At 39.4% G+C, this 25,699-nt stretch overlaps 1 protein-coding gene across 3 annotated transcripts in view; it reads left to right on the forward strand.

Moving 5' to 3' along the window:
• Nucleotides 1–20,869: 20,869 nt before the first annotated feature.
• LOC146324930 (chemokine-like protein TAFA-1) overlaps nt 20,870–25,699 on the forward strand; it is a 40,535-nt gene continuing 35,705 nt past the window's right edge. Inside the window, exons 1-2 of one of the 3 annotated variants that reach the window (XM_084719969.1) lie at nt 20,870–21,318; nt 22,561–22,705. In XM_084719969.1, coding sequence (XP_084576095.1) covers nt 22,564–22,705 — 142 coding nt within the window. In that variant the 5' untranslated portion in view covers nt 20,870–21,318; nt 22,561–22,563. The remainder of the gene's footprint in view (nt 21,319–22,560; nt 22,706–25,699) is intronic. The other 2 variants (XM_084719970.1, XM_084719968.1) reach the window with 2 other exon arrangements.

Below are 25,699 nucleotides of genomic sequence, written 5' to 3' on the forward strand. Positions count from 1 at the left end.
CGTTATCAGTCCATCAGGGTGGCACACTTGAGTGACCAATTCGACCTGAGAGATAACATTGTATGATTTCATTTAATTCCTCAGTTTGATTTGGAAAATTGTATTGAATCTAAGATAGTTCCCAATCCCCCATCTGCAAGATAGGCATTCCAGCGTCATGTCCTCGGGGATCGACACCCAGGCCCAGGCTGAGACTGAGAGCATGACAGAGAGACTGGGCATGGAAAAGGGAGAGGAGCAGAAATAATTATAAGAGCAACTGAGGCGTATCTGCTTGTCCTTGCCTCAAAATGAAAAGCAGGATGAAACATGATGGCACAAATCAACTGCGAGCCCATGTACAGTACCTGATTCACTCCTAACATCTGTGTAATTACACATCAGGAGCCTTGTAATACTGAGATTCTGCTACCAAATTGTGTCGTCTGCACAATTCTGGCCGGGACCCAGAATAATTAAGTGTATCATTACCCTGAACCAAAATTGTTGATGAGCAGGGAGCGGCGATGACGGTAGCTCTGTCTGGGAATGTGGGAGGCATTAATGACGAACTTATTTTGATACCCAGAGCACAATGTGTTGTATTATTGTTGCCTGTCGTCGGTGATGAGAAGGTTTTGAGTATACTGGCCTTTGTACGATGAATGAGAACTACAGTGGCTGAATTGAATCAATGTCATCAGGGGTTCTTTGTGTTTCAAGGACAGTCTCTCCTGCGTCTCAGGCTGACATGACGAGGTTGTTGACTGTCACAGCTGCCTCGCTAAGCCTGCCAAAGGTGTGTGATTAAATTCCCATTCTTTTCCTAAAGAGAAGTGGAGCCATTTAGAAACCTATAAACCATATGGACAAGTCAATAAAATGTCTTTAAAGTAGACCCTATTGGTTCTCTCAGAAGGAAATGACAATAGAAGCTGGATGGCTTTGTGTGCTGCACACAGTACGGATGAATACAATGGGTTGTTTTTTTTTTCTTTTTTCTTCATGTAGTTGAGAAGCAGTTTCAGAGAAGTTTTCAATGGCTACACAGGTGGAGGAAAAGTCATTCAAAAGCTCATTTTCTACTTTGGAGGTTTCAGCAGTATTCTGTAGTCATTTCTGAAAAATTAGGACGAGCAAAATCAAACCATTGAAATGAAACTGCTCTCACAGCGTATAGACGGTGATATTCTATATTTTTTGTTATTGTTAACAAACCCAATGGCAAGAAAAACAACAGATAATTTATCCAAAATATTGCCTGTTTACTGTATGTGCTATATTCTATTGTTGAACCACTGACTGTATATAAAGATGGACAATGTGTCTCTACTTCTTCCCACCGTACAAAAATGAAGCTAAAATATCCCATATATGAGCGCTGACATCTTGCACAGTAATGTAACTTGATTACTTTCCATTACTTTTGGATTACCTCACTGCCAAATGATGAAATTGTTTAGCCAAACATAATGTTTTAAGTTCATTATTAGGTTTATTAATTGTACGCACAGATGCATTTTTTTGATTTATGAAAGGAGTTATTAACTTTTAAATGTACTTTGTTAAATAGCCATTCACACCCCATACTCAAACTTAAAGTAAACTGCCGTAAGTAGCAGGGAGTTGTAGTAGTAGTAGTACTAACAGGTTAGGTAGCTATAACTTCTGTGTAGCTAACATTAGCAGTTGGTCTGTGAAGGTAACATTAAGGGTTCATCTTTCCCGTAAATGTTCCCTAAAATTAGATGCTGAGTTTGTACTGTGATGTTGTTCCCCTTTTTCTGATTTAAAGATAAAATAATGTTGGAATTTCCACCTAGAGAAGATTTTTTTTTTCACTAGAAGCCATGATAATGAATCAACTGTAAGATTATCTGGTACTTTGGTGAGACCACAGTGGTGCTGTGAGAGTCTTGAAGTGTAATGTGTGTGCACTGCACATGGTAGTATATCGTTCTTTATGTTAAAATATATTTTAAAATTGTAATCTTGCTAAATATTTCCTATTTTTACTAAATGTATCTGTAATCTCATTGTTTTTGTCTGTAACTGTAGCAAAATACAGTTACCTTTTTTGTATTCTAATTACATAATTATGTTACCTAAACAGAAATTATCTCTATGAAAAATCTGACATGTACTTAGACGTTTCAGTTTATGACCTGTGCTGCAACCAGCCACCAGGGGGCGATCAAGCTGTCATGACGCCAAACTTAATATACAGTCAGTGCAAGGATAAATAAGCCATCTTGCTGCCATAAACACTCATCAAGCCTAAAATGTTGATTAATCTGCAGCCAAAAATAGTCCCCAGTGAACACACTTTTTGCTCCTGCTTGAGTAACGTTTGCTAAAAATGACAGTGCCCAGCTGCTGTTCAATACAAAGATTTGATGATTTCTTCTTTTGTTTCAGTTCAGTGCCTCACTGAACTCTTGCATCAGCCTACATGAGTGTGTTTAACCACGTTTTAATGGCTTTCTTCCTTATTTGTGATGCAGACACATCAAATTTCAAGTGTGCATCCTCCTGCTGATAGCTCAGGTGTAAAATCCCAGCGCACCATTGAGTGCCTCTCCCGCCGGGCTGCTGCGGCACTGTCAGCCTCTACAGCGCGTCACCCGGCATTCTGTTTCTATCACTCTTCTCAGCTTCCATCACAGTTAGTTTTGTCGTCTGTGGTAATTTTGAGACTTGGTTTGTTAAATTAACAGCTCGCCATGCTGTTGCATTGCTCCACAATGATGAGATGAAACGTGTTTACCAACCACTCGTTTTACCGTCTCACACCAGTTAACCACCAGCCCCTGTTGTCACATGGATTAGTTTTAATCAGGGTGCCAGCTAATATAAAACTCTAATTATGATTCTCTTTACCTCTTTTAAACCTTATCCCTATGCGAGGCCCTATTTATATTATATGTCATTGTAACACCGCTTCCTAACTGGAAGCAAGTGATGTTGCAGTGGCGCACTTGTGTTTTCTCCCTTTGCAGAGGAGTAAGTTCAATGTCTAAGTTATTTATGCAGAGCTAATGTCATTTTCTTTCTTCATCAACCTCATTTCTATATAACTGGGGGACAGTTCACTTACTTTTAACTCCCAACAGCTCCCCATTTCCCTCGTAAAACTTGTCCATTTTTTGGATATTCCCATTAACAGGTTGCTGTGGATCATATAAAATGTTCCGCTTCCCAACCCTCCTCCTCCCTGTTGACTGCTTTGATGAGGGGAAACAGAAACGCCAAAGATGTCAGTGTTGATTTTGACCAGATGAAACAGGTTGGAGGTGAAGCAACTGCGTGAAATTTTGCTGAAATAGAGCCAGGGAAAGCATTTTTTTTTTTTTTTTTGCTCGCTCGTTCGCATCGCTTCCAGTTAGGAAGCGGTGTAATGCACACTGACTGACACATAACCCCCAAAGCAAACGACCGCTCAGCTCGGAGAATCTCAATTCAGCTGAAGGGTTTCCAATTGATGATTTTTAATCTTCAACTTTACAGGGGTAGCCCTACTGATACGGTTAAGGTTTGGGTAACGTTTAGACACAAGACAACTTGGTTAGTGTTTGGAAAAGATCGTAGTTTGGGTTCCAATAAATACTTGGTAAAAACTGACATTGACTTGGAGATGAGCATCTCACCCCAGACTCGCGTGTTAAAAGTCCGACATTTTGTTGACCCATCTCTAGAACAACATCCCACTATCTCCTCCCATTCTCAGATTACTGATGCTGTCATTTTGACAATAATAAAAGTATTGAACAACACCAGCCTTTTCCTCCAAGTCAAGACTGCTCTCCTATGTTTACGTTCAGTTATTATGACAGGAGCAAAGGAGGATGTCAGGCCACAGTAGTATTGCGGAGATTGGGGTGGATGGATGGATCACCTAACTTGGATGCCACTTTTCATTTCCCATTTCCGACCAGCAGTCAGTGTTGTTTTGGTTCATTTATATGATGCATGCATTTGTGCACATCCAAATACCGTTTAAGGCAGTTTCCCTGTTTTCGTTCTGAAAGACAGCACTATGTTTATGGAAAAATATGTATAAGTTGCTGAAGTAACTCTCTGTCTTCAAACCAGACACAGATTCCACATCACTTCAACAGTTCTACTGTTTTTGTTTTGTTTCCCCTCCAAAATCAGTCCAGTCATTCCTGTTCCTGCCGGGCAAGACAAATCAATGATCGACCTTAAAATGCTTACAAGCGCATTTGGTTATCAAGTATTTGTTGGTTCTGCAGTATGTGGGTAGGCTCCACTGAAGCCTAGCGTAAGAATTAGTAATCATTTCCTTTATTTTCTCTGCGTAGAAAATTACAACCCAAAGAATTACTTGACATAGATTCTCCGGGTTTTCAGTAAACAGTCGCAGCAGTATCCGTCTTTGTAATGGAGAAGAGTTAGAGCTAATGCAACAGAATGACAAACAACATAACTCACAAACTGACTCCTGTGCAGCCAATCAGCTTTAATGTATTGTAATGTATTCATAAGGTCGTTCAGTGGTGATGGATTGGCTGAGCCTCAGAAAGTGGGAACCTAATAAACAAATTTGTTAAGTCTTTATCTGCCTTCACTGTTGCAGTTCAGGATGCATCACCACATGTACGGCTTTAAATATGTCACACAGACAAATTCGTACAATAGAATAAAAATAAAAAATAAAGCAAATAAAATATTTAAAGTGCTGTGTATGGAATGTGAAATTATTCAAAGGTTGATTTTTACACTCTCAGAAATAAAGGTGCTAATTAGAACCATAAAGGGTTCTTTACCTTGTCCTTTTTGGTCTGTGTTTGAACCTTTTATAAAAGTTCCACTTGGAACCCTTTGAGGAAATTCTACCTAGAACCCAACATAAAGGGTTATACCCAGAACCCCCTACAGAGAACCCTTCGATGGTGTAATGGTTTCACCCAGAACCCTATCTGGAGGTTCTATCCAGAACCTTTCCACCTTCTACGGTGAACCATCCTGAGAACCTTTTACATTCCAAGGGTTTTATCTAGAACCCACTCAGGGGGTTCTACCAAGAACCTTTATATTTCAAGGATTTTAAGGATTTCATGGATTTTATCTAGAACCCATTCAGGGTTCTACTGAGACTGTTTTTATATTTCAAGGATTTTATCTAGAGCACACTCACAGGATTCTGAAGAGAACCCTGGATTTTATTGAGAACCCACCATGGGAGTTCTACTGAGAACCTTTTAATATTCCAAGGGTTTTATCTGGAACACACTCAAGGGGTTCTACAGAGAACGTTTTCATATAATGATACAAAAACTGCTGACGAACCCTTGACGAGCTCTTTCTTCCAAAGAGGGTAAAAGGGTTCTTTGGATGAAGGGGGTTCTTAGTCTTACACAGAACCCTTGATAAACACTGTCTTCAAAAAAGGGCTTTTTAGAAGCAAATAGTTCTTGCATAGAACCTCGGTCCTTCAGAAAGACCTATTTTGGAACCCTTATTTCTCAGAGTGTACGGCATGCCTTAGCAACAAAAGATCATAACACCTGAATTAAAAACACAAACCAATGCGATCAAATCATAATTTTTTACAAAAACGAGAAAAGCTGATAGTTTAAAATTAAAAGGAGCCCGTTCTGCAGTTAAATAAAACTGCTTACATAAACAACCAAATAAGCAAAATATACACAAAAGACTGAAATTAACCTCATCATCGCAGAGTGAAGAGTATGATTGCAAGCGCAGGCAGCATTATACAATACCGTGTTTCAAAAAGCAGCCCTCTCAGCTGTCTAAATAGGATGATTGCTGCTGGTCTGAAGGGTCCTTCAGTGAGAGGAGCTTTGGAGGAAAGAGACAGAGAGAAAGAGGTAGCACATGTGGGAGGTGCCAAATAAAACATCACTGATTAACTTGTTTAGTGCTGTGCAGTGATTTTCATGCATGTGTGTGGTTGCACTTGGAGCCTGTGCATACTGCTACAATCTGTGTGCATCCACGTGTCTAAGTATGGCAGATTTACAGGCACTTTTGATAAAGAAAAATGAAGGATGTCTGAGCCTGGATGCTCTTTTTTTTTTTCTTCCCTTCTCTTTGAACAGCGGTGGCGTTCATGGCCAGGTGAAGGACAGAGTCAAAGGAGGGCATCCTTTGTTGCAAAAGACTGATCCTTATTATCCTTTAACAACATGATGATCTAATTATCTCCCCATGTAACTGCGGCGTACATGGCTAATAGCAACCATTTATCAGGGCATATTAATTGAAGCAGACTCCCACAATTAATCAGTTATTCTGGCTATTGTCAAGTGGCATTTCTTTTTTCTTTCAAGGCGTTTATAGCTACTTGATTGTCAGCGGTTATCAGATTTAAATATCTCATTTCTGTTCGGATAATTCAAAGAGGTGATTTAATGAATATAACTTTTTTTTACTGTCTTTGTGGCCAGGTTCATCTGCATCATGCAACTAAAAAAACGACTCTTGTCCCTTGTGTCTGATCCAGAGCTTCTTGCTGTGGATTTGATCATTACAGCCCAGATCTATTCTGTCAAACCCATGTAAACTGGTTCAGTTTAATTTGATATGCCAATTATTTTTAGTTCATTTTATTTGACTTTTTTTGCGAATAGCAATTCTGTAGGCAAGTCATGCTTTAAAGGACCAGCGTTAAGGATTTAGTGGCATCTGGTGGTGTAAAGGTTCATTTATGCTTAATGTTAGATAATAATATGGACAGAGCCGTCTGTCCCTGTACTGTTCTTACTCTGTGTTCATTTTCAATATTTGTGCGTGTTTTCTGAAGAGGTATATTGATACACCCTATTCCCCTTCTTCTTCTTCAAGGTAACTTTTGACTCTAAGAGGGGCATATCTGAGCCTTATACCGATTTTACACCAAAATTAGTACGTATATGCAGATTTTTTAAACGCTTCTAACCCCAACAATAATAGGCAATTGACCCTCCTCAGCTACTGTTGCTACGCCTGTCAAGCTTTTCATTCTCGCACTGCACAGATGCTGTTTACAATGATAACGATGGTACATACTGATGAAGGCTGGATGGCCAAAAACATTTTATGTGATTTACTGCCAGACAGGATCAAGTAAAAGGCTTGCTGGATGACATTAGTCCTGATGTGACCCTCTTTTCTCTGTGCAACCAGTAAGCTAGCGTTAGTTAGCCAGACATGCTGAAGTCTACAGCTTACATCAGAGCAGATAAAGACAAAGTTAAATCAATTTCCCACATGTGTGCTCTTGTTTTATGTTTTTGAAAGGCTACAAAAAAGACGCCACAGTCCAGACTTGTGTGACACTCTGGTCTCAGAGCATCCTGCACACTGCTTCAATACAGAGAGAAATGCAAAGCTTGACAGGCCTGCAGTGCCCTGGTTACAGTTGCTAAGCTATGATTGGACAGTTGTTGTTTGCAGGAGGGCTTAACGAAAAGTCACTTGTTTTGTTTTGTGCTTCTCTCCAGCGGCGTTGTCTGTATTTTCAGGTATCTGCTTTCTTTTACCATTTCTGTCTGCTTTCATGTTTGTGTTCAGCTGTACAGGAGTTGAGTTTAAGTTACTGCTGATGAAAATGCAACATTTCCTGATTTTGCTGCTTCATAATAAAAGCTTTAATAGGGAATAAAATGTTTATCTACTGTTTTACAGACTGAAGAATGAATGCCGATTGCACCCTTTCCAACAGACGACAAAAGCCAGATGTTAATGGGTGTCACTGAGAACCTATGGAAATGGCGAAGCTCTTGCAAAATGTTAAAAGCTGTATTGTTTGGTTTGTGGTTTGGACTACTCTTTCTTATTTTCAGGTGGTTATAAACTACTGAAAACATACTTATGACTATTATATTCTAAGGATATAGCAATATATTGACTATCATGATATCGGACTGTGACAATATATACCATGATTTTACATGTTTATTTTATTTCTTAATTTTATTTTATAGAAAGGACTGCTACTGATTTCGTGCCTCTTTTTTCTGCACCTGCTTAGATCATGTCTGGCTACTTTTATTTTATTTTATTAAAGGAGGAAAGCAGAAGCACATTAAGTTAAAAGGAAAAACTATTTTCACACAAACATAAAAATGCTGCACACATCAATTATTAAATAAATGATTTCTTTAAGTTGTCAGTTTTCTTTGTTGTTTAATATTGTGATAAATACAGCAGCATGGCCTTTTTATTGTTGTGTTATTGCACTGTGAGTTAATTGTTTTTCCCTATTACATTCCATTTCTGCCATATCTGGCCAACAAACCCCCGGTTAATCTGACACACTGGACCTTTAAATTGTGCGTGTGTCAAATCTCTCCCCTGTTGGATGTTTCCAGTCATGAATGCTAAAAAATATTTTTATCATGGAACAAGTGGCAGTTAAGAGGGGTCAGACTTGTTGATATTGTGCTTGGCATTGTCGTAACTTCTGTTTAACAGGTGAAAGTCCTCATAAAACAGTGTTGTAAAATACAGTAGAGAACTGAGGAGAGCTACTCACTCTACATGTCTACCGTATACTGTATATGTTGTTTTCTGCTGTTGAGTTATGGCAATAGCACACAATGGATGATAGGACCATAGACTTATCAATAATGCATAAGATAGTAAGAGAAATGACAGGCACTCTGCTGGTAGGTTCTCTCTAGAAGCAAGCCATAAATTTGCAGGGCAATAATAATGACTCTTCTCAGGGAAATAAAGGCCACCCTCTGCTCCCCATAGTCATAAACCTGACTCACTCTTCCATTGGTTGGAAGAAAAATGCTTCCTCTCCCACCACACAGGAGTCATACACAGGAGGTACTTCAACCAGCCAACTTGATATGCAATCATCTCTCTTTACAGAGGAAAGAATACAATTTCAGTTTTTATATTAGCCATTTTCCTATTATGCCTGTGGAGGTGGGGAGAAATAGTGAGCACAGTAATGGTGAGAGAAAATTCACTTGAACGGGTTGGGAAAATATTCAAAAAATATTTTGGGTAATTCTTTTGCGTTGACCATCTTCTAATCCTGCTGTGCAGACCCGCTGTGTTGACCTGCGGTGTGCACCTGGCTGCGTAGTGAACTTCTATTTTTACTAGGTATTTTTATTTCAAAATACCGAATAGGACCTCTAACATATACAGTCAGAGAGATCCCTCTCATCTTTAGCAAACTCATACCAAAGGAATAGCAGGAGAGTTAGGTGAGAAGATCAATACCACTCTCATATGAAACTGGAGCCAGGAGACGGCTAGCTCAGCTTAGTTTACAGTAAAGACCGGACGGAGGGAGAAACAGCTGTCCTGGCTAATTACAACAACACTTTATAACCTGTTTATTTAATGTTTACAAAAACTGAAGTTTAAAAGTTGTAGTTTCAGATAGAGTCAGGCTGGATGCTTCCCTCTGTTTCTGTTTCTTGCTAAGCTAAGCTAACTGGCTGCTGGCCACGTGAGTCACAAGTTGCGATGTGTTCGCTGACATTTTCAGAAATGTTGGAGGCCTTGAAAGTCATTTTACAGCAGATGGTAAATGACAAAGTGTAAATGTAGCCTATAGAATTTGTCTTTGTAACATTATTGCTGGTAATTCCCACTGCCTCATCTTTTCATTATGCCTTTGTATTCTGCCATCTTGTTACCTGCTTGCTAGCTTTCTTTCTTTCTTTGCACCTATATAACACTAGAATAAACCTCCCATCCTCTGTTTTTAGGAAACAACAAACAAAGAAATAACAAAGACAACAGGAAACTTATACAATGAGCAGGAAAAACTAACCAGTCAATAAAAAAATGATCCAGTGAAAACAAAGAAATACATAAACAGTTTGCTAAATTGTTGGCCTTGGTGTCTTCTAGACGCCAGAAGCTTTGGTGTTCTCATGACTTGACCACATGAACGCCAAAAAAAGAAGAAGAGCAGGCGCACAATTGTAACATCCATATTTTTTTCTAAATATACGCAGGCACCAGTGACCTCATCATTCAAACATATATGCTATATGAGCAGTCATCTTATATATCTGCAAAAATCTGTGTGAGAAAAGTGAAAATGAAGATGAAGCTCTTTTCAAATAACTTTCCTCCCTTATCAATTCAAAGACTGAAAACTATTTTTGTAGAATAAGTCCCTGATAATTTGTTAGCATAGTCTTTCTTGCTTGTGCACACAAGCATGTGGCGTTTGCTTTACAGTTGCGACAGCACTTCTAATAGTGCAGTTTCTGCCTGGAAGCCTTTTAAAAGTCAGGTGGTGTTGAGCGACAAAAACCCACATGCAAAGGAAACTGGGATGCGTGGAGAGATGGGTCGAACATAGAGCTTTCGCCCAGGAGACTGCGGTTTGAGCAACGTATAAAACCAAGACTCAGTGTGACTAATTATTTTAACCCAGACCATGATCAGACAGTCTGATCCCTCCCAAAGAATGCACATAGAAATAATCTTCATCTAGGCACTATTCAGGTGGAATTTTCCATGGCTGTCCTTACTGTGAGGTATGTCAGGATGCAGGAATAACGTTAAGTTGTTTTTTGCTCACATTAAAACAAGTTCCCCTTACATTTTATGCACTGTTACAACTGTAAAGACACTGTTTAATTTGTACAGAATTATGTGGTGTCTGTTTCCTCAATAATTTAACTTTCACCTTTGAACGAGAGCAGGCATGTCCACCATATTGTACATGAAATATTTTGTCTGTAAGTGACAGTCGCTGAGTCATTTATTAAAAACAAAAAGTGTTGCACTTCTCCCCCAACTTCCCATGTCGTAACCCCAAACTCACAAATTCCATTTAAAAGGCAACAGTGGTTTCATATTTAGAGTACAAATATGAGAGTAGTATCAATTTTCTGTAAATGTCAAACTGCAACTTTGAGCCAGTTTTTGGTTTGTCCTTTCTGCAGAAACATGCTGGTGCAACATGCCGTACTCCAAAAAAAGCAGACATGAAGGGCTCCTTCTAAGGTAATGAAAACACAATTCCTATTTTCTGGTGATTATGCACAAATGAAAACATACTTATGAGTATTACAATCACTTTCTGCCAATAAGTCCCCCTAAAACCTACACACTGGAGCTTTAAATACAGTTCGTTCTTTGATTTTCTCGGGCAAGAAAGCATCACATTGTCTTCACAGTCAGTGAAGTCAGGATGTCCTTCTCATCTGTAGCAGAGTTGTCTCGTATTGTACCATCTATTAATTTTTGACCAGCCAACCATCAGATAACAGAAATTGCATCATCACTTATAGAAAGCTTTTTAGGTGACCTCTGCCTGCGAGGTTCCTCCAGCTGTTCAAGTCATATTCAGTCAGCAGTGGCCCAGAACTAATACTGTAGGACGGAGAGTGCCGGGGTGGGTCTCCATAATCAACTCTAGCGAGCTGCCTTTGGAGTGCAAACAGCAGGTATCAAACAGTTTAGGGTCCATTTGTTGTGCTGAGTGCTTTCCACAAAAGGTTGCATGAGACAGTCTGACCTTGTCAGGAAGGTTAGTCTAGGATTTCTGCTGAATCCCTCTACGACCACAAAGGAGACTGCCAGAAAATTGACTCTCACTGATTTCTTCCTGAATCATGTATCTTTATGCTGCTGTAACAGCCGCCAGATATCAGAAAAAATAACATACAACCATTTTTTGTGCTCGTATGAATGTCTTTAATGCAGCCATGATGTTCGCCAGCCCTGAGATCTAACTGGCCACCCCAAGCACGTAGTCTGTTTTTACCAGGTTAATTTAGCCTCCTTAATAAATTAATAAATTATTAAAATATAAAATAATGAAGATAAATTTAGAAGTCTCACAGCCTTTCTTTTGAGGACTTAATGAATAAACTATGGAACCTTTATATTATATTTATATGGTGTCACTGTTTTGCTGTGATTAGTAGGACTATGTAGTTTTTGAAATTAAAATATAAAGACAGGAATAAGAAACTGTAAGATACTGTAATGTTAGTAATTAAAGTAGATATGAGAAATTATATGTTAATATGTGCATGTATGTGCATGCTTGCACATGCTGCTTGTTACCCCTGTGTAAATATGACCCCGTTCTTTACCACTCTGTTTAGATAAGTTATGCTCAAAAAAATCCACAAAATGTTGCAGTGGCTTTAAATAGCATGTGTTTTCAGTTCAGTTCAGAAACAAAAAAGTCACTCTATTCCATTATACTCAACCATTTTATGGTTTCAGAGGTAAATGTATTTTGATATTTTTACCACTATAGAGGCCCGATTGTTGCCACTGATGCCAAAATGAAATAAAATTATATTAGGTGCATTTTTTAACATGATATCAATATTTCATAACGTATATAACGAAGCCCCTACACTGTATTAAATGAGTTTTGTGACTAGTTCTGGGAGGACATGTTTATACATTCCAGCATCAAGTGAGGCATGAACACAGACACAACTCCTCCCCATGTCTGATCTGGTGTGTGCATCCACGACGTGTAACATATGGCCGCTACAGGAACATGACCAAATTATTATGTTCATGCCATTCAGGTGCTAATGTAAACATCTGAAGGGCAAAATATGGTTTCATCTCCGGAGATGAATACAGGCATCAGAGGAGGACTGGCACGTTCAATTACACGAACAACCACAGTTTTTTTTTTTGGGGGGGGGTGTTTGTCATGTGATGTGATGGAGTCAACATGACTTCAATGCATGTCAACCGTATGTGCTGGAGGAGGACACATTAAAGGCAATGAAAATGATTGATTGTATGACTTTAGGGGGTGGAAATGTCTTCTCTCAAGATTTCCTCCCTTTTCAAAATCTGTAAGAAGCTGTAATCTCACTGTTTAATGTTTTCATATCTGACTCTACAATCTTCAGCACGGCAAACGCACATCACACTTGGCACATACTGTACATTTAATCTCAATTATTAACACACAGCCCGGGGCACTTAACCCAGATAACCGCTGACGGCTGATGACATTTTTAAAGGCAGGAATAAAAGCCACCTATTGTATTAGTGTTTTTTTCTTTACCTGGAGCAGAGCAGGTTTTACAGTAGCAAATCTCAGGAGGAACACAGGCGGTTACTGGGATGGAACGGTGAAGCCCAGCCAGAAGGCAACAGCATCTGCTCTCTCTGGAGACTGTCATCAGCAGTTTGGGCTAAAAGAATGGCTACTTATGTTGAAATGTCTATGTGCTGGTGCTATTTTTTTTTTTAATGCCTTACACTGCAATACTGTAGTCCTCTTTGTTAATTTGTAAATTTCATAACGTGCATGCAATGACATTTGACTTAATGGTGGGATCAAATAGTGTAGCTCTCAGTAAATGTCAATCGGACTCGGAGAATAATGGAGGGAAAGAGGCATTTCCAGCTTTTAATTATATCCTTTAAAAAAAAAAATAACAGAGCCAGGCATGCATTACGTTTGCAAACTAGTAGCTTTTTATTCTGCTTTTCACCCGCGTTTTCTCATATCACACCTCAGGTGTAGAAAGGTTTGTGTCTGGGAAGTTAATGAGTTGTTTCGCCTGAGAGGAATATGCCTCTCTCTTATCCACAACAAAGATTTAATGGAAAAGATTAATATCCTTAAAAGAATCTATTAAATGTTAAGATCAACTGATGTAAAAGGTGAGACACTCAATTTCCATTAAACATGAGAGGCTCTGTGAATTGAAAAACACACCACTCAAGACTTCGGTTATTTTAATAGCGGTTTGGGCCGATTCCACCCGCTAAGACATTAATACTCTTCTGAATAAGATTCAAAGGCCAGATTCTCACACTGCCTTCTATAAAGATAATCTTATTTCTTACTTGGCTGAACTTGAGAGTTGGCTCATGCAGATAAAGTAGACACCAACCGTTTCCCATTGACCTTTCCAGAAAGGAGCAGAGAATGCTTCAGAAAACAAAAACACTCAATGAAAATGCAAATGAGTCACTTGAAAGGCATCCCTCACCATTTCACTGTTAGTCATTTACTGGCAGTGATTTATTGATCTCCGAGAAAAAGATATCTCAGTTGTTAAAGCAGCAGTGAGATAATATCTTCTATTGTGGAATCTTTGAAACTGTTTTCACACCACTTGTCTTTTTTTTTTTTTCTTTTTTCGTGTCACAGCTGTGCATCCGAACAGCATGTGTGAATGGAGGGTGTATGTGAGGATTACAGCAGGAATGCCTTTAGAAATATATGACTTTTATCTACAGGAAGAACGCCTCCCCTCCTCCTCTTTTATAGTTCAAAAAGAATTGCGTGGTGATGCATGACATGATCTACAGTATGACATGTTCTCTATGTCTAATAGAAATCGGCCTCCTGGGAATGGTGTCATTGTAATCAACAGTAATATCATCTTAAAATGTCACATGGTTCTTTTAGGGCAGCTAAACCTTTAGTGATCCCTGTTATGACAAGAGTAGGCACAGCTGAGGGGGAAGCTAAATAGAAAACTGCTCCATAGTTCTTCCCGAGACATCTCCAGCTCTCCCACCCCGAGCAAAACAACGATTTATTGACATTTTTACTCTGCTTAGCCACCCTCGGCATGAAGTAGCAACCAACACCTTATCTTGTGGGCATGCCATTTGGAAAGGGAATTTGACATGGAATCAGACAGGCGTTAAGAGTAGACCCATATTGCTGCCATTATTTGTAAAATACATGACTTTATGTTGTGTTTCTGCAGCTGTAAGAGGGAGCGCAATGTTTTGGATGTGTCCCCGAGAATCTCGTCACTGGAGGTATGTAACATTCAGGCCAAAAGCCCGTGGGAGCTTATGGGCTGTCTGCTTCCTGGCCATATCTGTACCGACCATTTTAGATTTAGGAGACAACTCATGTGAACATTCTTACAAAAATCGTCCTCTTTTCAGGGTTACTTTTCAGAGAGCAGCCGTCAGAACCTTTCAAGGAGGAGTCCATTGAACCAGCAGTGCATGAACCCTCTTCAGACAGAAACTGGTGGTCTGCAGGTCAGGAAAAAAAAAATCATTTCGATTGGTTTGTTGGTCTGCAAAGATGATAGATATACATTCAGGGACGTTCAGAATTGGAATAATTTCACAATGAGGTTTTTTTTATTTTCTTGTGAGCCTGAGAGAGTGAATGAAACCTTTACGTCTGTGGAAAAAAAAATCGAAACTGTTAGCAGACGTGAAGGTAAAAGAGCCGTCACAGGATAATAGCTCGACCACAAAACAGTTCAAGGCACGTCAGTATTTACGAGGGGAGTCTGTTTTACTTCTGCTGCTGCAGTAAGGAAATATGTATAGAAATACTTGAGCTTTAACAAACATCAAAGAAAATAAACAAATGAAGGAGCAATTTCTATTTATCTACGTGACCATTTTCCTACTGACGTTAAGGATATATTCAATATTTTTCTTATTATTAACAAGTTCCAAAACCTCAAATGATTTGATTCTAACACTTATTGTCGGTGTAGTCAAAGCCTAATATAGCTTATTCCTCCGTTTTGTCCAACAACTATTAAAAACACAAAAATGAGTCACACAGTTGCACTGAATACATCCATTAACACAGGTGATGTAGTTTTTGTTTTTTTTTTAATTATGAGTCAATCTCATATGCACCATGCTGCTTTCTGTAAAAATTCACTAAAGCATCAACTCTGTATTAATCCGCCACTGAAAATAGTCCCCAACAAACACAATATTTACTCATGTTTGAGCAATTATTGCTAAAAAACTAGAGTGCTCAGCTGTTAGTGAGACTTTAAAGATTTTTATTACACATTGTTGAATAATTTTGATTGGTCAATTATATTCTACAGACTATTATTTCTGAATAACACTGTTGCTATGGACGCAGTTCTGATCATAGATTCTAGGCACCTTAGCAGAGGCAATAAAATTATTTTTAAATCAATATTTTGTGTCAGATTATTGATTTTCTTTAGTAAGCAGTCATGTAATAAACCGGATAATGTTCTGTAAGTTGGTCGTTATTGTGGCATTAACCGCTTCAGAGTGATTCAAGACCTTCTCTGTTCATTATCTCTGACGTGTCATCAGCAGGAACCAATGGCCTTGGGGATGAGTGCTGCTTAAAGCTGTTGTATAAGCTCTCAGATATGCGTCACTTTGGATAAACGTTCCTGCTAAATGTCTGCAAATAACCGTAAATTGATAAATTGTAAGTCAGAAAATACTGAGAGAAACGCATTGTTGGTTTTGGTATTTTCATGGTTTTTGTTTGTTTACAACAAGAACATATAAAAGATTATATAACACCAGACTTAACCTTGAAAAACCAAGAAAATGGTTGAGACTACTTTTAATTTTCCCATTATCACTGATTTAAGATGGTAACAGGGGCTGAATTAAAGCTTTGTGAATTCTAGGACGATGAGGCCACGTGTGTCCCACAACAATCATAATGTCCAAAAATAAATGTCATTTTAAAAAAGAGGCTTATTATTTCTGAACAAGAAGCAAAGAACCTCTTGACTGTGCTTCACTGGGTTCCAGCCCCTTTCCAGTTTTTGACAGTAATTTGTTTTCAATGGCTTTCATAATCTGTTTAATCGTGTCCAACTTTATTACAGACCTGTGCTTCTAACTGCATGTTAACCCAGCTATAAGGCAGCCATTCATAAAGTTTAACAAGCAATACTACTGATTAGGGATAGGAATTGATACCATTATTGATTCTGCTTATTGGTCTGATTCTTTATCGATTATCTTACTGATTCCTAATCAGTTATCTGTGTGGGGAAAAAAGTAGCGTCAAAGCAGTGGTTTCATTCCATTAATATCTGAGTCTGAACACAGAGTAGAGACATAGTGGAAAAAAAGGCACACATGTGACTCAGCTGACTGTAGCCTGAGATCTACAGTAGCTGTAGCAACAGTCTGTCTGTCATCATATAAAATGGATGAAATGAGCTAAGCCTGCCTACGTGGCGCTAATGTTATTACAACATAGGACGTGCTTATCTGGTGGGAGGCAATGACACTCGTACACGGAGTGTCAAATACATGACATTCCTGGAATTTAAGCCCATGTTGCGTAGAGAGATGTTTTTGCCACGCTTTGGATCTTTTTTTCCCTTCCTTTCATTTCCTTGACCATGGCTCTTTCTTTTCACGATTGCAGAAGTGCAGAAGTATGAGTTTGATGTATGTGTGATGATGTTCGATATCGATAGATGGAATCGATGAGCTCAGAGGCATATATTTTTGCCATTTTGGAAACTTTTCTCAACTGTAGCTAGCACTAGCTTCAATAGGATCGATGCCAAAAAAAGTCTGTAGATGCAAAAAGAATTGAACAACAGTTGAATATAGAATTTGCCTTTTTAATCACTGAATCCAAACAAAAATTCTTGTGTGTTATCATGTATCTGATTAAATGACAGAGAAACATTGAAAATTATTGCTTGACAGATCACTCAGTGGCAGGCCGGAGAAAATGTATGAAGAAATGCATTAATTAATGATGCATTCACTTCAGTAACCATGACTCATGGCTTTTACCTCCATTAGTACCATAAATGCCATGCTGCAATGACCCAACACACCCTGCCATCACCTTTTCACTCTCCTGCCCTGTGGACGGTGCTATAGGTGCACCGGAGACTGAACTGTAAAGAACCTTCTGAACCAATCTGCCACAGATTGAGGACTATAAGATTATACCTTTGAGTACATGTGTGCGTTGGTCAAATAATCATGTGAAGCTGCCACCTTACTGCCACTTTACTGGTATGTTTGCTCTAACTGCACGTTAAATATTGCATTTCAGCTAATATTTCACACAAACCCGCTTTGTGACTGCGCTGCCACTTTAAAGTCAAACTCCACACACACATACGAGGACCTTTGCTCAGTTCTACATCATCAGAGGCTGTTACTCATGCATACACATACACGATATGCACAATGCATTGCTTCCTTTTCCATGCCTATTTATTTTTGTACTGTATATATATTTTATATTTCCATACTTCATGTTAGTATTTTATTTTTCCATTCTATTTTTTTTGTATAGCTTGGTTCTGCACACTGAATCTTGTTTTACATGTATAATGAGGATAAGGATACTTAATTGTCATTCCAGAACATGTTAAACATGAAAGGCAATGAAATTATCTACTTAGGTTCCAGTGTAGCCAACAGCAATAACAAGATCAAGGGGGAGGGGGGGGAGTAAACAATAAAATACCATTAGAATAGTACTAGTAAATAAATATGTAATGCTTTACAGTTAAGCCTAATGGACGCCTATGGATGGACTTGCTTTAACGCACTTCAAAACAATATCCACAGCCACAAAACACTGTCTGTACAACTTATTTGTTCCACTGATTTGACTGAAGGGCTGTAGGTTGCAGCAGGTTGAATGAATGAATGTATGAGTGGTTCCTTCATGTGCAGGTGAACAAGAGAACATAGCTTGGTGCGTGTGTAAAACAAAACAAAACAAAACCCTTTTGTGCATCCACAAGATTCATAAACAATTCAACTTTGTCTACATGAAAAATCAATACAAATAAATTATTACTCAGAGTGAGTGGTAGACAATAAAGCGGGGTATATTTTAGGATGGGGCTACCTGGTGATTGACAAGTTATTCTTAGCCAATCTGTCCAGTGGAGCGCACCAGGCTGGAAAACCTCAGATCAAACCGTCAAACTAGGCAGTGCTGGTCAAATATGGATCAAGATTCTCCTATGACATTACCTATTTGTCACTTAAATTGTTTTCAGGAACATATTTAGTGACTGTTTAGTTGTAATACAAGAAACTTTGTGGCCAGGCAGGCCGGCATTATTTCCTGTTGAACAGACAAGCCAAGACCAAACACTGTTCAAGCTGCATTTCATCACCCACCAACTCTTGTTGGTGCTGTGCATGCTCTAGTTGCAAAAAATCGAGATGGACCAAGATTATTTGCTTAAATTAAAGGCAGTTGGACTCAACAGTGGTCCTTAAAACAGTAAAAGAAACAGTGGTTCACAGTGACTGACATATGGACAGGAACCTTTATATGGACCTGATTTAAATACACAAAGCAAAGACATACAAAAGTGGTCGCTCATTCATAACGTTACTTTGAGGTGAAATATGGCAAAATTAAAGTGACGAAGACACCAAAGAATACTCTGGTTGGATGTAGACAGGTCTGTAGATGTGGATGTAATTTTTTTCATGACATGTTTGCGTGCAGCAGCATTGAGGATGCACGATTAGATGTGTGATTGGTGCACAGAATATAAAGAAAAATAGATATTTCATTCATAAGTAACATGAGTCAATACAATATATAACTTAAGGTAAGGTTTTATGCAAACATCTAACATATTTGACACAAAATGGCAGCCCACGATGGCAAACCCACATTGGCAGTTTGTGAAAAGATCGCTCTGATTTCTTCTTGAATCTATTTGTGAAGTCAATTGCACAGCAGCTCTTTCTCATTTTAGATGTATTTTGTGTGTTTTCATGGCATTCACTACACAATAAACACAATAAACATCCACTCAGTAATCCTTTTGGTACTCGGTGGGGGTGACTGCGGTGACTCCGCCCACTGTGACATCACATGCATGCTCTCTGTAAGTCATTCTGATCGTGGTGTTCAGTGGACTGAAACCAAATTTTGTTGTATTCCCACCCCTATCCAACATATATAAGTTTAATTTCCAAGTGTTCTATTGTGTGTCACAGGAATAAAGATCTAACAGTCTTATTGATTTCAAGGCTTTGTGTTTTGGATACACAGCCTCCTGTGTGCTCCAAGAATTTTGCATATTTCTCAACAAACTCCCTGTGAAGCAGACGGTTTGAATTAAGTTCAGCCCTTGTGTGTCAAAGCACAGTGTCGACGCGGGAAAAACTCTATGAACAATTAACGACTGCCCCATCTCCAGAAACCGGTATTCTGCTCAGAACAACTCAGCAATTTATGGTATTTGGCTTCCTCCTATATGTTCCAAATCCCCTCTGCACAGAGTTGATTCTCCAAAAGCCTCAGACATTAATGCTGTGCTGTAGTGTGCCTACATCTCAAGCAGTTTCTCGCTGTTCCTCTCACTCTGGGTATTCTTCACTCCTTCCTGAACTGGGAATGCACCCTGTCTTCCTGAGCAAGCATCAAAATAAAATGTGAAGTCTTTATGCCATAGAGATGGCAGTGTGTGAGCTGCAGGCCTTGGGCATGTTCTGCATGCCAGTGATAAAAAATCCAGACACAATGCAAAAGTAGAGCTCGCCATGTAGCGAAGGTGGCGGGGAGGATTGGGCTGTTTCCCACACGTACAGATCAGGGCTGATTTACAGCAAATAACAGAAACTCGCCTCCCCTCCTTTTGCTACGATCACCATTACATCTCCATCATAGGCTGGAGAACTACCCCCCACTGTAAGTGAAGATTACCCTCAGCTGAATGGACATTATTATTTCTCAACACAATCCACTTTCAATTTTCTTTTCTGCTCAGCTTGTGAAAACATGTCCTTTCCTAATCTTCTTTTATGCACCTTCCTCTAACAACACCGAGGTAAGCTAAGGACTGAGGGTTTACTTATCTACCTCCTCACTTGCTTGTATATCTGGCAATATAACATTCTGACTTTCTGGTTAAGTTTCTTGGAATAACTTTTAATCGCCTAAAAAGATTAAGCATGTTCTTAGTTCTCCTTATGTAGGGCAGAGTTAGAAACTGACAACCAGAAGAAGGGAAGGGAATGAAAGGAAATGCTGCTGCAGGAGGAAAAGAAATCTAAATGTAAATAATCATTAATCATGTGGTCACAGCAACAGTAAGTGGTGCCAGTTTCCCTGATTTGCATTTGTCAGAAGCATATGATCAGGTGGAGTTCCACCATGCCATCTAATCCAGAGGCAGTCTGGCTTTAAGACATGTGATACAGTCTTTACACTCAGCCAGGCTGTACGGGAACATTTGTTTCTTAGTGCTCGCTGAGGGGGGACTCAGCGAGAGCTGCTGCTCAGAGGCTGCCTCTCACTGGAAGGATGCAGACGGTGAAAGAAGAGATTCCACTACAGTTAATTAAGGAGCACTCCGCACGTGCCTATAAATGCGAAGGGGCAAATGAATTCAGTGTCAGTGGGAGCAGCTCCTCAAGGGGAAGCAGTGATATTTCAAAGGTGGAATTGAAAGAGCTGTAAATCTATTTCCTGACTCCGGCTTGACGGTCATTTCTGAATCACTGGACTGTTGCTATCAAAGTGTGGAGCAGGGAGGCAGAGTCAGTGGAGTTCCCTCCTCGAGCTAAATTCAAGTTATTGGATGGGATCAACATGAGCGGCATTATGGATGGATTTATGTCATTCTGTTGAGATATTTATACACTCTTTGTTGGGTTGCTCAGGTAAGATTTTCCTCTTCCTCTGTGGGCAAAAAATAAATCATGGCATTGTGAGAAGATTTTGCCTTTTGCATTGAACTGGCAATTCATACATTTACCATAAAAAATTAAAATGTTTAAATGCAAAGTGAGAAATCTGCACACATTACTAAGATAAGCAAAATGCATTTTTCTTTCATTTCATGCTATGATCATATCATATTAATTATACTGTCAATGCAATTTCATTGAAAGTGTTTATTTAGCTAATTAGCTTTTTTCCTTTTAAATATATGTCATTTTTTTGTCTATTGTTTCTTTGAAAGCACGATGAACACATTAAAGGACTGGAATGTATTCTGCAATCATGAATAGAATCTGGAGAATGCACTTAATTTATTAGCTTAATAATACTAACTGATGCAGTACACATTTTTTCCTTCTTATGGTTTGCTAAAAGTTTTTATGCATTTGAAAATTCAATTTCATGCTGAAATCACATTCATAAATATATCTCATTCACATTATAAATAGGCTATGATAAGAATTAATTAATTTCAAAAGATGATTAATAATCTAAATGCTTGTTGGCAGTTTGCTGCTGTGAATAAAACAGTTGTGAAATGATTTCAAGGCTGAAACACTTTGTATTTTCTCCTTCATAGATTTCCTCCACAGCCACCTTTCTCCTATGACCAGGAGCATTCCTCGCTGTTGTTCTGCTCCTTCTCTTTTTTCCCCCTTATCTAAACAGCATGGTGAAACATTACAAGGCTTTTTGATTCCTATTACTGCTGTGTCACTGTCACATTATTCTGACAGATACAGAAAAGCCTCGGCAGCCAGCTGCTCGCAAAATCTTATCTCTCTTTAAGTTTGATTTTTGGTTTTGAGGCAGGAGCACAGCTCAGGAGTTGAAGGGAGTCAGCCTGTCATGGGAAATCTCTGCTGCATGGGAAAAACTCCCCAGGGATCACTCCACATTTGCAGCGTTGTGGCTCAGGGACAAGACAGGGCAAACTCGCAAGACGAAACAGTGAAGAACTCATACTTATATAATCATGCTAATGATAAATTCGGTGACTAAAAGACTTCACAGAGGAAGCCAATTATAGACCCGACTGCTTGTACAAAATCTCATTTATTTGTATATATTAATTTATTTTGCTCATGGCTCCGCAAGCATGTGCGTGTGTGCTTGTGTGTGTTGAGGTCATAGGTTGAGAACGTGATGTATTTTTTGACTCCACCTCTGCTGGTCCTTAGCAGATGTGTCCTGTCATGTCCTGGCTGCTCTGCCTGTGCCTCTGGGTCAGTGTGACTGCCATTCAGCTGTGTCAGGCCACTTTCTACGACACCATCCAACAGCATCATGGGACGAGGCCTGGGCGAACCACTATACACATGATCGGTGAGTCCTTCGGATCACTGTCTCCTGCTCTGAGTGCCACAGATTTCTTAAAGGCAGATGCTAATTGCACCAAGGTTGGAATAGCCAATGCAGCTATTTGCAGCTGAGCTGGAGTAGCCAATTATTTACACCTAGGTCTATATAGCCTTGCACGGCACAGACAAGCACTCAGGTGTCCATAGACAACAACGCTATTTTCACTTGTGTAAACAGCCGGTGTGACTATTTACACCCAAGTGTATGTAGCCTAGCGTAGCAGAGACACATACCCAGGTGTCTGTGGCTAGCAATGCTATTTGCAACCAAGCTGGAAAAAGCCGAAGAGACTATTTACACTTTCATGGCAAAGACCAACAATGATCTTTCCTTAAATCTTACCAAGTAGTTCTGTTCCATAACCTAACCAAGTAGTTTTGTCGTCCAGGCCTTACCGAATAGTTTTGTTTTATAACCTAACCAAGTAGTTTCATTGCCTAAACCTAACCAAGTAGTTTTGTTGCACCAACCCAACTAAAGTGCTACTGAAAACTGAAAATAATAATGAAATTAAAATGTAAAAAAACAGGTACCACTGACATGTAATTACACCCCACCATCAAATCTTAATCTCCAGTGTCTCCTTTCACTGCAGCCTCTTAACAATAGTGTCTGATCGTGTGCGAATGACCAAACAGCTGCCATGTGCCTATTCGTAACTGGGTGAAAATATGCACTCTGCTTCTTAAAAACATCAGACATCAGGGCGAAGAAAATGTTTTCTTTAAGTGTGATCTTTCCAGCCCCTTGAGTACTGTTAGTGTAGCATGCTGGGTTTGGTCGCTCATGTGTTTAATTAGATTGTCACAAGCTTGGCGAAAGTAACAACACTTTATTTTGCTCTGGGTTTATATTCCCATCTTGATTTTTATTACAGTAAGTCATTACGTTCATTGATATATTAGCTTGGACAAACAACCAATTACTTAGCATTGTACAGTGGCTTTAATATTTGGCCTTGGTAACATGAACATTTCTATACTGAAGATCACAAAGATATGCGATGAATGCCTTTGCACTTTTTTCTTCTTGAGCTATTACAGTTGATATTCATGCTACACTGCTCCTTCTCAATTTGATCTGTGCGATTGTGATCCCTGTGTGAAATTGCAATGAATAGAATATGACCGTAACATCGCGGTCGAACTTTTGTTTTCGTCAGGCGGATGTGAGCTATGTGGTTATATGGTAAATAATTATGATCTCAGGATTCGACAGAAGGGAGGAAGCCGAATGCTGTCAGAACTTCAAAGGGGGAGAAGTATGGCTGCATGAGCGTGCAGGTCCTTGGTGTGTGTTATTTCCTCCATGCGCCGGTGCACCTCAAGCATATCAGCAAGGGGTCTTTTCAATACTCTCAATATTGTGAGTCAGAAGACTTCCTGTTCCAACACCTTCATTTCATTACTCACGTCTGCACATGTGTATTGGAGGAGAAAAAATGTTAAAGGAGGGGAAAAAAAGACACTCACAAATAGGATATCTTGTAGAAAGTGGTCTCACGTCAACAAAAGGGAAATGGAATTAATATTTCAAATGTGCATTCAGGTGCCGTTTTTTGGAGAAAACGAGTTCAAAGTGAACAATTCCGAGTCCTCCAGGACCCTCTGCCACTAAAAGTGTAAATGCCCTGTCATTCCATTTACCATAGTATGGCTAGTCCTCACTCCTGGATAAATGAGATGCCAGTTTTATGAGAGGAGGATGGGATGCCTGTCTGGATTGATTCCGACAGTGGGACATTTGTTCTGTGCTGTGTGTTGTGTGCCTGTTGGATTGGTGGGAGGATTGGGGTTGACGGGTCATGAATTGGTGGCAAGAAGGCCATTGGTTGCAGACCACTGGGCCAATCATTAAAGGCAGCGAAATGCCACAAGTTCACGGTGACTGGTATTACCAGAGGAAATCGAGATTACAGAGGGCGGGAGATCAGTTGTGTCCTTGCCAATAGAAATTTAGATCTGTGGGAGGATGTTGTTTAGAAAACCAAGTCAAACACATGGAGTGACTTTGCGAACAGATAAATTGTGACCTGATCTTCATATTCTTTCAACACTCGCGCACACAAACTTGAGATAAATTATTGGTTGTAAATAAAAACACCTGTAGCGTGAAAAGGCGTACGAGACAGGAAGATTACAGATTTATCAGCAGCATTGTGTTGCTCCCTCCAAATATGTTCCCAGTAATAATTTCTTTTGACAGTGTATAAGCAACTATTCCACTCCCTCACAAAGATATTGGCAGCCTTATTGCAAAGAATGTGTGTCCAGAAGTCCATTAGCTGGATGACCCTTGAGTAGGTGCTTGTGTGTGCTCAGTGATTCGGACGAGGCAGCCTGCTTTCCAGCCTACAGCTCTACTTACAGATTGCTGCCTGCCACTCTCTCAGATACGCTCAGGGCTGTTCTCTGCCTTCGTGGTACAGGCAGTGTTGCTCTCTGTGGTATGATTCATAAGGTGCTGTATTTATTTGGTGCAAAGAGCGTGAACTGTTCACAAAACAGAACAGATTGTGTTTGTCGTGCATCTGTAATGTGCCGGGCAGAGATGGTGCTTTTTGGGTCACGCGTTTCTTGACCCTTGAACATGTCTAGAGGAAACTGCAGATGAATTTTCTCGTCTAAAATATTGACTTTCTAAACCAACTTCTTCGATCAATTTTAAAACTTGAAGGAGAAATCTGTAATATATTTACTGTTATAAATCATAAAATGACCAAATTAAGGAAACGTGGCAAGTTGAAATACTTCTATGACACCAAAGTTACAGCTGCAGTGTCCTCTGTCTTCCTTTGAAATTTCCATTTCATGCCAGAATAAGTGTTTTTGTTTACCCGCTTCATGTTAATTGGAGCAAAAGCATAAATTTGCCAAGTGAGTATGTGTCTGTGTATGAGTCGTAAGTAGTAGATGTTTATAACAGTTAAATTGAGCAACATGTTAATGGAGTCTGGCA

The sequence above is a fragment of the Lutjanus erythropterus genome, chromosome 6 (genome assembly GCF_056507025.1).
Source record: "Lutjanus erythropterus isolate fLutEry1 chromosome 6, fLutEry1.hap2, whole genome shotgun sequence".
Lineage (NCBI taxonomy): Eukaryota > Metazoa > Chordata > Actinopteri > Lutjaniformes > Lutjanidae > Lutjanus > Lutjanus erythropterus.